This window comes from Brassica oleracea, chromosome C9 (genome assembly GCF_000695525.1).
Source record: "Brassica oleracea var. oleracea cultivar TO1000 chromosome C9, BOL, whole genome shotgun sequence".
Taxonomy (NCBI): domain Eukaryota; kingdom Viridiplantae; phylum Streptophyta; class Magnoliopsida; order Brassicales; family Brassicaceae; genus Brassica; species Brassica oleracea.
This window is the reverse complement of record NC_027756.1, coordinates 38320826-38335139: the sequence shown is the minus strand read 5'-3', so window position 1 is coordinate 38335139 and position 14314 is coordinate 38320826. Positions and strand designations below refer to the sequence as shown.

Genomic DNA, 14314 nt, shown 5'->3' with positions numbered 1-14314 from the left:
CCTTAAATAATATTTTATTAAGACATTAGAGAACTATCTTTTGAGTTGTTTTGTCAAAATTGTACAAAAATCTATGCTTTTTCATATTTGTCACGAAAATTTATATGTTAAACTTACTTTTACAAAATTCTTAACTTTGTCACGAAAACAAAAATCAATGCTTTTTCATATTTGTCAATATTTTCACACTTTCAAAGAATATATTAGCTTAGTCACTTACTTATTTTTTTTACAACACAAAGTATTGGAGTCTTGAAAGTTGAATTTATATTATTGTAACTGTACATAAGAGTTTGTAATTACATAGTTAGTGATTCTTATTAAAGAGTAAATATGTATTTATACTTTTAGGGTTACCCTTTAGAGTTACCTAATCTAAGACTTAGAGTTTACAGTTAAGAGTTTGGATTTTGGGATAGATTCAAAATTTTAAAAATAAAAAATTAAAATTAAAATTTTTAAAATAAAAAAAATCTATTTTGGTCATTTTCTTTTTTGAAGGTTATTTTTGTGACAAAAAAATTAAAAAAGAATATTTAAAAGAATTGCCCAAAAAATTATCTCAAAAGATTGAATTTTATGTTATTATTTTGTAAAAAGGAATCTGTTTTATTCAAAAATATATATTTAAGTTCATGAATTATTATATATTTTCTCTGTTTTGTAAAAAATGTCATTTTTACATATTTCATGTAGATTAAGAGAATTATAAAATATATTTTATTTAATATATAATTAATTAATTAAATTATTTAATAAAAATGATTCACTTAAAAAGAGAAATTTCCTATAATAGTTTTTTTTTAAGTTTTTGTCATAAAAATAGTGATCAATGAAGAAAATGACCAAAATAAGTTTTATTAAAGGATAAAGATGTATTTTTAGCCTATGGTTAACTAATATAGACTTAGGTTTAGAGTCTAAGTGGGTTTGGGATTAGGTTTCAAATTTTAAAACATAAAAAATAAATATTAAAAATTTCAAAATAAAAAATTAACTATTTTGGTCATTTTCTTTTTTGAAAACTATTTTTGTGACAGAAACTTAAAAATGGTTATCTAAGAGAATTGTCCTTTACAAAATTAGAAAATAAAAAGATACTTCAAAAAATAACAAAATAATTTAAAAAATATCTTTTGTGAAACGTAAATTTTTTTTCATTGTCTAATTTTTATTAATTTGAAATATCATTTATTACATTGGAACACAAGAAAGCAGGACATCAGTAACAACAAAATGTAGTAATAGATTTTGATTCTATTTCTAGTTTTTTTGTCAATAAATTTCATTTTATTTTAATTAAGATTTGTGTTGTGTATTTTACGACCTACCATCTATTATTACTACTAGATTTGTTAACCGCGCTACGCGCGGATAAAATATTATATGCATTTTTCAATTCTAGAAAAATAAAATATAATATTGTATTATTTTATTTAAAGAATATAAAATAAAATTACATAACATAAATATATTTTTTAAATTTTCTTTGTGGAAATCATTATGTTGTTTGATTGTTGTACTTGAATCACATATTTGCATAGATATTTGTGATAGATGAATAACTATATTTTTATTATCAGTAAATAATATATATTTATTATATAATATAAGAAAAATGAAATTATTTACTTTTTAAACAAACGTGTCTCATGTTGGGGACTCGGTTAGAGACATATCATATTCGAAGGAGACATTTTTACAGTTATCAATATTTTTAACAGTCAAGAAACAAATCTGAATATCAAAACAATATCTCCTACGATCTCTTTGTGGAATAACTGCTCTGAAGAAATTGAATTTAGACATAAAAAAAATCTGGAAATGGATGTGGAGTCAGCTTTACAAAGTACTATTTATAGTTCATATATCATTTATGTCTATCCTATTTTTTTGTCCATCCTTTCTTAAACATCTTGAAATAATTGATGTTAATTAAATATTAACTTTTGGCTGGCAAAAAAAAAATCAAATTTGTCTAATTATCGCTTAAATATATATTTTGTTAATATTTTCTATCTTTCAAGTGATATCATAGTTTAATTTTTATTAGTTTTTTTTTGTTAATTTTTAGAGTTTTTGTATTTAAGATTTTTTCCATATTAAACTTCTATTTCTTTCACAGAATTTATATATATATATATATATATATATATATATATATGTGTCATAAAAATTACCTTCAAATCAGTTTTACTTATTTATGATTCTGTTTTTAATGAAACTACACTTTTTAAATAATTTAATTTAAAATAAAATTATATATTAATTTGCTGTATTCTAACAATTTGATTGATTTAATTAATTTGCTTTGATGGATAACTTAAAAAGTTTTCATATGAATCGGGGAAAGCTAGCGTATGTTGTTATATTATATTTATTTGTGTATATAGAATCTATATATAATGCTAGTGTAATAAAGAAAGAACATTATTTTTTTTAACTTCAAAAAGATACATTATTACAATTTGAAATTAATCAAAATTGAATAAAATGGTAATTAAATATTTGTAAATCTAATTGTTTTTTTTATCTTGTTTAGTTGGATTCTCATGAAAATAAATCGATAGGCTAAACAAATGTTTCAAAATTAGTTGTGTTATTGTTTTGTCTATAAATTACAAAATTTATTGAATTGATATATTTAATTATTGCATCCTTAAATAATATTTTATTAAGACATTAGAGGACTATGTTTTGAGTTGTTTTGTAAAAATTGTACAAAAATCTATGCTTTTTCATATTGGTCAATGTTTTCACACTTTCAAAGAATATATTAACTTAGTCACTTACTTATTTTTTTTTACAAAACAAAGTATGAGAGTCTTGAAAGTTGAATTTATATTATTGTAACTGTACATAATAGTTTGTGATTACATAGTTAGTGATTCTTGTACATGTGTCCAAGAAAGTTTCAATGACTTAGTGGTAACTGTTCTGTATGTATGTCATACTAACCCGGATTCGATCCTTTCTGTCGCATTGTTTTTTCATTTTTTACGAAAAATAATAAATAAGATGACGTTGCAACTCCGGACACTCTGATTGGTTGGTTTTGCCTATCCTACGTGGACACCATTTCCATCGCTTATATTTGTCTTTTAATATTGTATATATTGATATACGCGTGCACTACTATAATATGCATACAATTGAAATGTACAACGGATAATTCACTCACACAGCCATGGTTTATAAACCTTTTAAAAGTGATTTTCTCGGTTGAGATTAGAATAACGCGGATGATTGATTAGAATAACGCGGGTCCCACAACATGTTCCGTCTTGAGCACACATGGCATGATGGCAATATTGGTCACTAAGTTGTGACCCGTGAACATACCTGACTGTAGCAATTGCTACTAGTAATCCATACCAAACACTTTTGTAATGAATCGTTTTTCTTCTCCTCCTTATTACAACTGGTTCGAGTTTCTTACGAAACAGCTCCTGTAATAATTAATGACTCTCGGAGTTTTTTTTTAGTAACATGATTAATTGACCCATAATGGTGGTTGTTGAAATTAAAACAATTTTTAATTTTATTATTACGTTAACAAAAGGCGTGGGGCTAAAAGCCCACCATGCAATGTAGCCCAAAAAGAAAAAGGTCCCACGTTTGACTCAGCCTGATGACGTCAGGAAATAGCCACGTGTATATTTAGCGCCACATGTAACAACCGCCCTGTTTAACGCAGTTTAAATCTCTCACACTCTGACTCTGTCTCTCTCTAGTTCTCTGTGCCTGCTTTGGTTTGCGATTGGTGTATGTATAATAGACGAAAGCAAAAAAAAAGAAAAGGATAATCATTGCAAGTTTATTTCTTTTGAGAAAAATGGGTATTGGGCTACCGGAGTTTCTATCGATAGAACTAGCCACTGAGCATCCTCAGGTGATACCTATCTCTGTGTTCATCGTCATCCTCTGCCTCTGTTTGGTTATTGGCCACTTACTTGAAGAGAATCGATGGGTCAATGAATCCATTACCGCCATTGCAGTCGTAAGTTGCTTCAAATACTGTTTATATATATTTTTGTCACTATTTTTATTATTATGTTGCAAACAGGGAGCTGTATCAGGAACGGTTATATTACTTATTAGTAAAGGGAAGAGTTCTCACATTCTGGTGTTTGATGAAGAGCTCTTCTTCATTTACCTTCTTCCTCCAATAATTTTCAATGCCGGGTAAGCTTTCTCTTGATTGGTTACTGTTCTGATGAGATTATGCACTATCATGTTGGAGATTGAGTGAAGGTTTTGTTTTATGGTTTGTGGGCAGATTCCAAGTGAAGAAAAAGAAATTTTTTCATAACTTTTTAACCATCATGTCGTTCGGTGTCATTGGAGTTTTCATCTCCACTACCATTATTTCGTTTGGTAAAACTTTTTTTTTTTTTATATTTCATTAAATCTTGTATATGACTTGTGACGACCATGATTCAAAATTTTAATCATGATCTGAACCAGGCACTTGGTGGCTGTTTCCCAAGTTGGGATTCAAGGGATTAACTGCTCGAGACTATCTTGGTGAGACATTTTATTGTCTTTTCATCTATTGTTTGAGAAGGTTATCACTTCACGGGTTGAGAGTGAATGTTTTTCTTTTCTTGATTCAGCCATTGGAACGATTTTCTCCTCAACTGATACTGTTTGCACTCTACAGGTTCTTGATTTTTTTTTTAAAGATTTTATTGTCCTGAGATTCCTTCTTCTCAAGCTTGTTTTTATAATAAATCAGTTACATACCATGCTAATATTATAGATTCTCCATCAAGATGAGACACCATTGCTATACAGCTTAGTATTTGGAGAAGGAGTGGTGAATGATGCAACCTCAGTTGTGCTCTTCAACGCCGTTCAAAAGATTCACTTCGAAAGCATCAACGGTTTGACCGCTCTACGAGTATTTGGAAACTTTTTGTACCTCTTCTCCACAAGCACACTCCTCGGAATTGGTGTAAGCTATAACTGATTTGGCATATATTTTTCTCTCTCTTTGAAGCATGTCATATACTCAGTGTGGATGTCTTTACAGGTAGGGCTAGTAACGTCTTTTGTCCTTAAGACCCTCTATTTTGGAAGGTAATAATAAAAACCTACACCAAACTTGCAAACTTTTTCATCTCATCCTTAAGATTATATCTTAATATGTGCCTTATACATGGTTGCTGGCAGGCACTCAACCACACGTGAACTCGCGATCATGGTCCTAATGGCTTACCTTTCATATATGTTGGCTGAGGTAATATCTCCATTACTCCAACAGTTAAGGCAGAAGTCAAATGCAGCTTTATAAATGAATTTTAAACTTTCTTGCAGCTCTTCTCATTAAGTGGGATTCTCACTGTTTTCTTTTGTGGTGTTTTGATGTCGCATTATGCATCGTATAACGTGACAGAGAGTTCAAGAATCACTTCCAGGCATTGTTTTTATTTTATTCCTCTCTCTAGTCTCAGTGGCAGGAAAATGCTTTTGTGTGACTGTTCCATCTCTGTTAGTGCAGGCACGTATTTGCGATGCTTTCCTTTATTTCGGAGACATTCATATTTCTGTATGTTGGAACAGATGCTCTTGATTTTACCAAGTGGAAGACTAGCAGCTTAAGGTATATAAATGTCTGTCTTATCCTAATATAAGGTAGGGCTGCAAGTTAAGCTGTGGTGGTGGTGACATGAAGTCGCTGGAATATCATCTATCATTCTAATTAATGAACTTTATTAATTTTCTTCTTGCAGTGTTGGGGGTACTTTGGAGGTCTCCGGTGTCATAACCACATTAGTATTGCTTGGACGAGCAGCGTTTGTGTTTCCACTCTCGGTCTTAACTAATCTCATGAATCGAAACACTCAAAGAAGCGAGTCTCTCACATTCAAGCACCAGGTTTAGCCCTTGTTTTTCTTTTATCTTCAGTTACATTATTATTATTATCAGAACACACTAAAAAGTCTTGCAATGTCTTAGAGGAGTAAAGATGCTGTCTTGAAGTTTTGCCTTCTGTATACTTTATAGGTGATTATTTGCTGGGCGGGGCTTATGCGAGGTGCTGTCTCAATTGCGCTGGCTTTCAAGCAGGTTTTAGCTCTTTACACATTCATACAGTCTCTACAGTTGTGCTTTTACATTAGATTAGTGATGTTTTCATTATAATCTCATAACTGTGCCAAGTTCACATACTCGGGTGTTACAACGGATCCTCTGAATGCTGCCATGGTCACCAACACCATCGTCGTTGTCCTCTTTACTACACTGGTATAACAAACACCCACTTCATTAGTATATGACCCTCTGCTTCTATATTAAAAAAAAATGATAAGACTGTCTTCTTTGTCATGTAACGACAAACAGGTGTTTGGTTTCCTCACAAAGCCACTTGTGAACTATCTTCTTCCTCACGACGAAAGTAGTCAAAACACCGGTAATAGTAGATGTAAACAGAGTGCGCCAGGTTCCCCGAAGGAAGATGCGACGCTTCCTCTACTCTCCTTTGACGAGTCTACTTCCACCAACTTAAGCAGAGCTAAAGATAGTCTCACCCTTCTGATTGAACAGCCTGTTTACACCATCCACCGCTACTGGAGAAAGTTTGATGATACTTATATGAGGCCTGTCTTCGGTGGACCTCGTCCAGTTAATCAACCAGAATGCTAGGTATATACCTCCATTGTTACCACAAGTAACTACTCAGATGATCTATTCAACATGATAAGCGACTAATTCTTTGTTTTTTTTATTTTTGCAGTTTATGATTTGAGTTGTCTGCTGGGAAGGCATGATGAGTTAGTGTTTTTTTTTTTTGGATTTTCGAGAGAGTATGTAGTGAGAAACCAGTATTGTATCGTTTTTCTTTAAAATGTGTATTAAATGGTTCTTCTATATACACAAGGTGTTCAAAGATCGTTACAAGTTTATGATTTATTTGGATCAGAACATTAAAATATATGACTTAAGATCAAGCAGAGTCCGTGGTAGAGTGGTCTGTCTCCACCTCAGTTCTTCAAAGCTGAACATTACCAAAATAAATGTAAGGTGATACTTTGGTTTTACCTTCGCACGCAGGAGGAATTGTTTTAATGCCACATTTCCTCGGAAGATCCTGGACTTTAGATGATTTGGTCGCTAAAATGGGGATATGAGATTTGAACTTGCAGACACATTCGAGATCAGCAGCTTGTTTCCGGTGACTGCTGGACGGCATTTCTCCAATGTGTTTGCGTTGATGTTGTTACATAAGGGAATGCTTGTAGGTTCTTCCATTAAAACCAGGGCGACGAAAACAATCACCTGAGCTGTTACAATGGTTCTGGTATTGTTCTCATCCATTCTCTCTTGACTCTAGTACTCTACCTTGGAACCCTTAAATTTGAAGAGCTTAATGTAATAAGTTGGATTCTAAGAGAAACCTAGAAAGAGCGTGTGATGTGGGCCGTTGACTCTCTGGTCCTAGTCAAGTGGTCTTGAGTTAACGTCTGCAAATTGCAAAGGGAGACTTGTGGTAGTTACTGGTTTCTTTTTTCGTTTCATACATTGAAAATTGAATGAAAATTTGATAGGATTGATTATTTATGATTTTCTGTTTGTGATATTATGTAGAAGTTACTTTTCAAATAATGTCAACTACAAATGCCTTTTATATATTGATTTTCTTTTTGTTTAATGAAATTTTTAATTATCTTTTCCTAAATATTTTTCTATCTTTTTTTTAACGCTGGATAATTATACTATTACGAACTATGGAAAATATTACAAACCTACAGTCGACAATTCTACCTACCTTATGAGGATTCATGCATGACTGTATCACCTGAGCCGTCTTATGGGATCCACGCTTGACGGTACTTCTTGTACCATGTTGCAGATCTCTTGTAAGATTTTTTCTCCACTAATTCGTATAATTCTGCATTCTTTGGTGATCGGAACTCAGACCTAGTAATGTAGAAGCATTAATAAATCCTTAGTCAAACCACTTGACCAAAAGAGCTTCCCAATATTGTTCTATGTTTAGAAGGTCAATTTAGGGCTAGGTAAAATATCTGTAAATTTTGATTCAATTTGTTATCCATTTTGATTTGAACTGAAAAATTATAAATATATATATAATTATACGAATCAAAATAAATACTAATATAAAAATCTGTAAAAAACCGAAACAAATCAAAAATACTAATATTTTTAAGAACGTATATATAATATCTTATTTACATTTTATATAGTTATTATATTTTATGTAAGTTTTACAATATATTATTTATTAAATTAATTATTTTAGTCATTAAATTTTAGAAAGGTAAATAAATTTTTATTTTGCAATAAAATATTATTATTTATATTATTTTTAGATTTTTAATATTTTCAATATTTATTTATTTTACGGATTGGATATCCTTTTAAAAGTATAAAAAGAATTTTGGTTATATATCCATAAGTCGGATCAAATCAGATTGGATAATTATCGTATCAGATCACGATTACAGTGACATATATGTAAACTTATGCGACTATTTTCTTCTGTGGCGTTGAGATGACGTCACATCATGCATTAGTGAATATGGCAATGTTAATGCTTAGTGAAAGTTAAGACCAACTCCATCCTGGCTTTTAAGAGGTTTATAGCCGGCCTCTTACGCGGTTTTGATTAGAATATTAATACAATCTTGTGTTTTCGGTAAAGGCATCTCTTAATTAAAGATTTTTAGAGGTTAGTCCTAAACGACATGGCAAGCTGTAACTTGTTCTGCATTTTTCCTAGTCTCGTTTGGCCAAAAAAATCATATCATTTTACGCGAGAGAAAAAAAAAACTTACGAGGGCGATTTTCTGCGATTCGGCGATCGTCATTGTTTTTAGGTAAATCGATATCTGCATGCTTTATCCGAGTTTTTTAGGGTTCGATTTATGAATTTCTACTTGTTCCATGTCGTTTTCCTCTCAATTTTGTGGTCGATTTTGGATTTAAAATCACTTTGGAGATCGATTTGAAATTAGGGTTTTCGTTAGGGTTTGAAGACGATTTGGGATACGATTTTTGTTTCCGATTTGGGGGTTTTTGAAATCGATTTAGGGTTTCAAATCAAGTTAGGGTTCCAAACTTCTAAATTTGTTGTTTCTGATTGTCGTTCTGTTCTTGTTTGCCTATGTCAACTTGTTTGCTTATGTTATTCATTCAAGCAACTAGAAATGAGTTTCCTCCTACTTGTTTGCTTATGAGACTGATTTTGTTACTGATGCCACTATCTGTTTTTGACACTATTGCAGGTTAGCTCATGGATCCTAATGAAGAGAGGAGATTTATGAAGGCGCATAAGGCCCACTACGATAGCCTACATTTTGTAAGAGACTCGATGCAAGGAATTCAAGAACGGTGTGTATGTGGGAAACCCTTACTGCACGAGAGAGCTCCAGCAGAAGTCTATGACTACCTACCAGGGAAGAGGTTCTTCACCTGCAAGGAGTACAAAGTAAGTGAACTACCTGTTCTATTTCTGTCTGTCTAGGTTTGTTACAAAATTTAATCATACTTGTTATATTTCTGTAGGATGATGTCATGCATTACAGGCAGCCCTGGGTCTGTGCAGTGGAGGAAGAGCTACAGATCATGAAAACACGGCTGGAAAAATGTGAAGAGCATAAATCCCTGGTGGTAAAGCTGGAAGCCGAGAATCAGGAGCTGAAGGTGAGTTGCCTTCTATCTTTAGTTTATGATTTAGGTTATGTGTCTGGTATTCTTCAAAATGTTGACAAATGTTTTAAAAAATTTCAGGCAGAGGTGGAGAAGCTCATAGCCCGAGTGTCTGAGCTTGAGTATGGCGCATAAGGTGAGTTCATAAATAAAACTTTTTAAAGTTTTTGAACGCTCTATATTTCTAAAGTTGCTCTATATTTCTAAAGTTTTTGAATCAGTAACTTCATAGTTTCAGAACTCTCTCTATTTCGACTTCATTTCAAACTTTCAAGTTTTTAAAGATTAACTTTCTATTTCGTTTCAAACTTTCTAGTTTGAACTAGTTTTAAATCCAAAGTTATCTGATTTGAACTATTTTTAAATCCAAAGTTATCTGAGTCTTATTAATGCATATTTAACTGGTTTTAATTGTTTCTGATTTGGTAGCTAAAACTTCACTGGTTTAATGAAAATCTTCCTAACTGCATTGAGTTTATTGGTCTTTAAAGCTCTATGTGAACTTTTCAAGGGTGGTGATTAGGATTAGGTTAGATAGTAAATACATCATTTAAGCAAGAACACTACTTAAATTGACCTAAACACACAGAGTTACCAAACACAAAAACTAACCAAAACCCACAAACTTAGAAAATGGCATCATATTGTCCAGGGTTAGTTAGCCTATTAACAAGCCAAACCGGAGAATCCAGCACTCCAGAGTTTGTGAACCTTTCAGGTTCTTAATCCATAGACCTGGACTCACCTGATCTTCCAGCTTTTAGCAGCCACTGTTCAGAATCATCTACTGTCAAGGAGAGGAGGAAATGGTCTCCGAAGGAGGATGTTATTCTCATAAGTTCTTGGCTCAACACCAGCAAGGATCTAATAGTAGGGAATGAGCAAAAGTGTGGAACTTTTTGGAAAAGGATCCGAGATTACTACAACTCAAGTGTTCAGCATGCTGGGTTGGACCCTAGGGAGCTAGGTCAGTGCAAGCAAAGGTGGGGAAGACTTAATGACCTAGTCTGCAAATTATGTGGTTGCTATGATGCGGCTTTGAGGGACCAATCAAGCGGTGAGAATGACAATGATGTGATGAAGAAAGCACTAGACATGTTCTTCAATGACTATGGTTGTAAGTTCACTCTAGAGCATGCTTGGAGAGAGCTTAGGAATGACCAGAAATGGTGCTCTGTGTATCAAGCTAACGATGGTGCTAAAGAGAAGCGGAAGACTGTTGGTGGTGCTGTTGAAGGCCAAGAGGAGGTTACTGGTGCTAGGCCTCCGGGTATCAAGGCTGCTAAAGCGGCTAAGAAAAAGAAAGGTGGTCAAGAGGAGTCTTTCATAGAGTTAAAAACCGTGTTGGAGATGAAAGACAAACTAAACAAGCAGAAGTTGCTGGAGAAGTTGCTTGAGAAGCCTGAGCCTCTTTCTGAGATGGAAATGACACTAAAACTTAAACTGATGTCAGAAATGTTGTAATTAGGATAAGTTTGAGTTAGTTGTCTTTCCAGTGAGGTATTAGGTTTGAGTTAGTTGTCCTTTGTTGAATTGTTTAGCGCATTGTCTAACTCTTTTGTTTTTTTCTGTCACAGGTGGAATAGAAGAGCATGGGAGCAGAGGGGAGACTGCTATCTTTTGTTGTTTTATGTTATGTGAACCTATCTGAACTTGTTTCTGTTGTCATGTGAACCTATCTTGTTTTCTCTCTGTTTTATGTCATGTGAACCTATCTGAACTTGTCTCTGTTGTCATGTGAACCTATCTTTTTTTCTTTCTGTTGTCATGTGAACTTGTCCATCTCTATATAAACCTATGTCATTTGGCTATCTCTATTTAACTTGTCTTTGTTTATCATCTTTCTGATATTTGATCATCCATTTGTTCTTCCCTTTCTTTAAACAAAGTATTCCAAAAAAAAAGGATTCCAAAGTATTTCGAAAACCTACTCTTCCAAAATAATCATCCATTCCATTTCATTTGCCAAACATGACATCCTCATCCAACAACCAAGAAGAAAATTTAGAAAATTTATTTGAAGATTATTTTGAACAACAAATTGAAGTAATGTACAACAACATAGTGGAGTATCAACCTACATTGCCGAGGAGACGAGTATACATAGAAAGAAACCACGAGGAAGGGCACAACAGTTTATGGAAAGACTATTTCAGTGCGGAGCCGACATATCCACCTCACTATTTTAGGCGTCGCTTCCGAATGAACCATACATTATTCACGGGGATTGTTAATCGCCTCTCCAATGAAGTTCCTTATTTTCAACATAGAAGAGATGCAGTAGGACGGTACATGATATCTCCACTACAAAAATGTACTGCAGCAATTCGTATGTTGGCTTATGGCTGTGCGGGTGACATGGTTGACGAATATCTCCGCATGGGTGAGACCACTGCCTTATTGTGTTTGAAAAATTTACTCAAGGAATCATACATTTATATGGAGAGGAGTATCTACGAAGACCCACACCAGAGGATCTTCAACGACTACTTGATATCAGAGAGGTACGTGGTTTTCCTGGGATGATAGGAAGCATTGACTATATGCATTGGGAGTGGAAAAATTGTCCACACTCTTGGAAAGGCCAGTACTGTCGTGGTTCTGGCAAGCCGACAATTGTCCTAGAGGCTGTAGCATCGCAAGATCTGTGGATATGGCACACGTTTTTTGGACCACCAGGTACCTTGAACGATATTAATGTCCTTGATCGGTCTCCGGTTTTTGATGACATTTTACAAGGTCGAGCTCCAAAAGTTGAGTTCATCGTCAACGGTGACAAATACCATATGGCGTACTACCTCACCGACGGTATATATCCAAAGTGGCCTACATTTATCCAATCCATCTCTATTCCTCAATGTCCTAAGGCGGAGTTATTTGCAGAACGTCAAGAAGCTGCCAGAAAAGATGTCGAGCGTGCTTTTGGAGTCTTGCAAGCTCGTTTTGCAATTGTTAGAAACCCAACTCTTCTTTGGGACAAGGAAAAAATCAGCAACATTATCAGAGCATGTATCATACTACACAATATGATAGTGGAAGATGAACGAGATGGATACACTCAATACGATACATCTATATTTGTAGAAGGAGAAACAAGCAGAAGTTCAGAGGTGGATTTCTCGTTCTCTATAAACATGCCTACAAATCTCGGTAATATGCTTGCCATTCAGAGTGAACTTCGCGACCAAAGGATACATGAACGATTGAAGACCGATTTAATTGAGAATATATTTGCAAAATTTGGTCATCAACAATCATAATTATTGTATGTTTAATATTTGTTTTTCAATAAATATAATTTTATTTTCCATTAATTTAATAATATTATTTTATTCTTAAGAACCCCACTTTAGAATTCACTAATGGACACCCAAAAAATTGAAACAAAATGCTAAGAACCACACTTAGGGGTTCACCAATGGAGTTGCTCTGACGAATGCATAGACTCGTGGCTCTCTTAAGTCAAGTCATCGTCCAAAATGTGTAAAAAAAGGACAAATGTGGGGAACTTAATTAGTTGCATGCACAAATCTCCGGTTGGTGAATGATAGGACTTTGTTGCACATTAGAGCATAGTTATTGGAGGGTTTTTAAGGTGAAATTTTTAACGGAATATAAATTTTTTTTTTTTAACTTTTAACTAAAAAAACTAAGAACCGATTCTTAAATAAGACTATTCTTATAAGAGTGATTTACATTACACTAAGGGTCACATGTTACTCCTTAGAAACTTTCTTTAACCTTTTCCATTCATTTCTAACCAAAGCATAACTAAAATATATCAGCAGGATCTACTCATTTATTTCATTTTCTTCGACATTTTTTTTTCTGACTAAAACAATGATAGTTCAACTCAGAAATGATGGATTGGTTTCACGGCGAAAACGGTGGCGTAGAGATCCCAACTCACTGATTCCATCTCCTTTACCATTAACTTAAATCTTCTAATCTAAACAAAGCTTCTCCTCCATCGCAACAGCCCTATCGTTAGCCGCCGTCATGTCTTTGTCTTAGCACATTTCTGTTCGCCGCCACCGTGAAATCACCTCAACCAAGCTTCTTCCTCCTCTTCGTTAGCCGACGGAGCCTTTCCTCCGCCGAGATCCCAATATCGAGGATCTTCAAACCTAATGGAAAATTTCTTTTTATTTGCACATTTGGTCTCTGATATTTGAAAGAAATTGGATTATGACCCCACAGTTTCCAAAATTGCAAAATTAACCTTCCAAATTTCCACCAAATTTTTTTATTTATGTAATACAATCCATGTAGTACGCAAGTATGCAAATTTGCACCAATATACACTTATCACTGACTTGATCTATTTTGTAATTCACCTTCTAGGTAGACGTGTACACGTTAAAATGTTTAAATTTGGTTACGTACACCATTTGACATGAACACGTGTACATCAATGGGTGAACAAAACAATAGTAGTTGTTTGTCTGAAGTGACGAATCCATCAAGATTCGTAGCGAACACGTGTATACGTACATCTACTTATCTCTATCATAATCTTATATGTCCATAAAACAAAGTTGTGCACATATGTAAGTTGTAATGACCCACCTCCACTATCCCCACTATCTCCACCATCTCCACCATCCCCACCACTCCCACCATCTCCACCATCCCCAAC

The 14314-nt window shown here is 33.7% G+C and overlaps 4 protein-coding genes across 4 annotated transcripts; 3 read left to right on the top strand and 1 right to left on the bottom strand.

The window, feature by feature from the left end:
* Positions 1-3795: 3795 nt before the first annotated feature.
* On the top strand, positions 3796-6877 carry LOC106316657 (sodium/hydrogen exchanger 4). The gene is made up of 15 exons (XM_013754536.1): positions 3796-4000; positions 4067-4185; positions 4280-4377; positions 4468-4527; positions 4617-4663; positions 4763-4957; positions 5036-5082; positions 5176-5242; positions 5320-5420; positions 5504-5605; positions 5736-5880; positions 6010-6072; positions 6166-6249; positions 6346-6648; positions 6740-6877. Exons 1-14 carry the CDS (start codon positions 3836-3838, stop codon positions 6646-6648), a joined length of 1596 nt encoding a protein of 531 aa, XP_013609990.1. The 5' UTR covers positions 3796-3835; the 3' UTR covers positions 6740-6877.
* Positions 6878-6986: 109 nt separating this feature from the next.
* LOC106314949 lies at positions 6987-7320 on the bottom strand. Its single transcript, XM_013752743.1, is given in 3 exon segments — positions 6987-7000; positions 7045-7170; positions 7173-7320. Coding segments are annotated over 3 exon segments (288 nt in total).
* Positions 7321-10308: 2988 nt separating this feature from the next.
* Positions 10309-11316, top strand: LOC106314948 (glutathione S-transferase T3-like). The gene is made up of 3 exons (XM_013752742.1): positions 10309-10328; positions 10443-11135; positions 11253-11316. Exons 1-3 carry the CDS (start codon positions 10309-10311, stop codon positions 11314-11316), a joined length of 777 nt encoding a protein of 258 aa, XP_013608196.1.
* A 408-nt stretch (positions 11317-11724) lies between these two features.
* On the top strand, positions 11725-12201 carry LOC106314947. The gene has a single exon (XM_013752741.1). The coding sequence runs from the start codon at positions 11725-11727 to the stop codon at positions 12199-12201; it is 477 nt and encodes a 158-aa protein (XP_013608195.1).
* The last annotated feature ends 2113 nt before the right edge of the window (positions 12202-14314 follow it).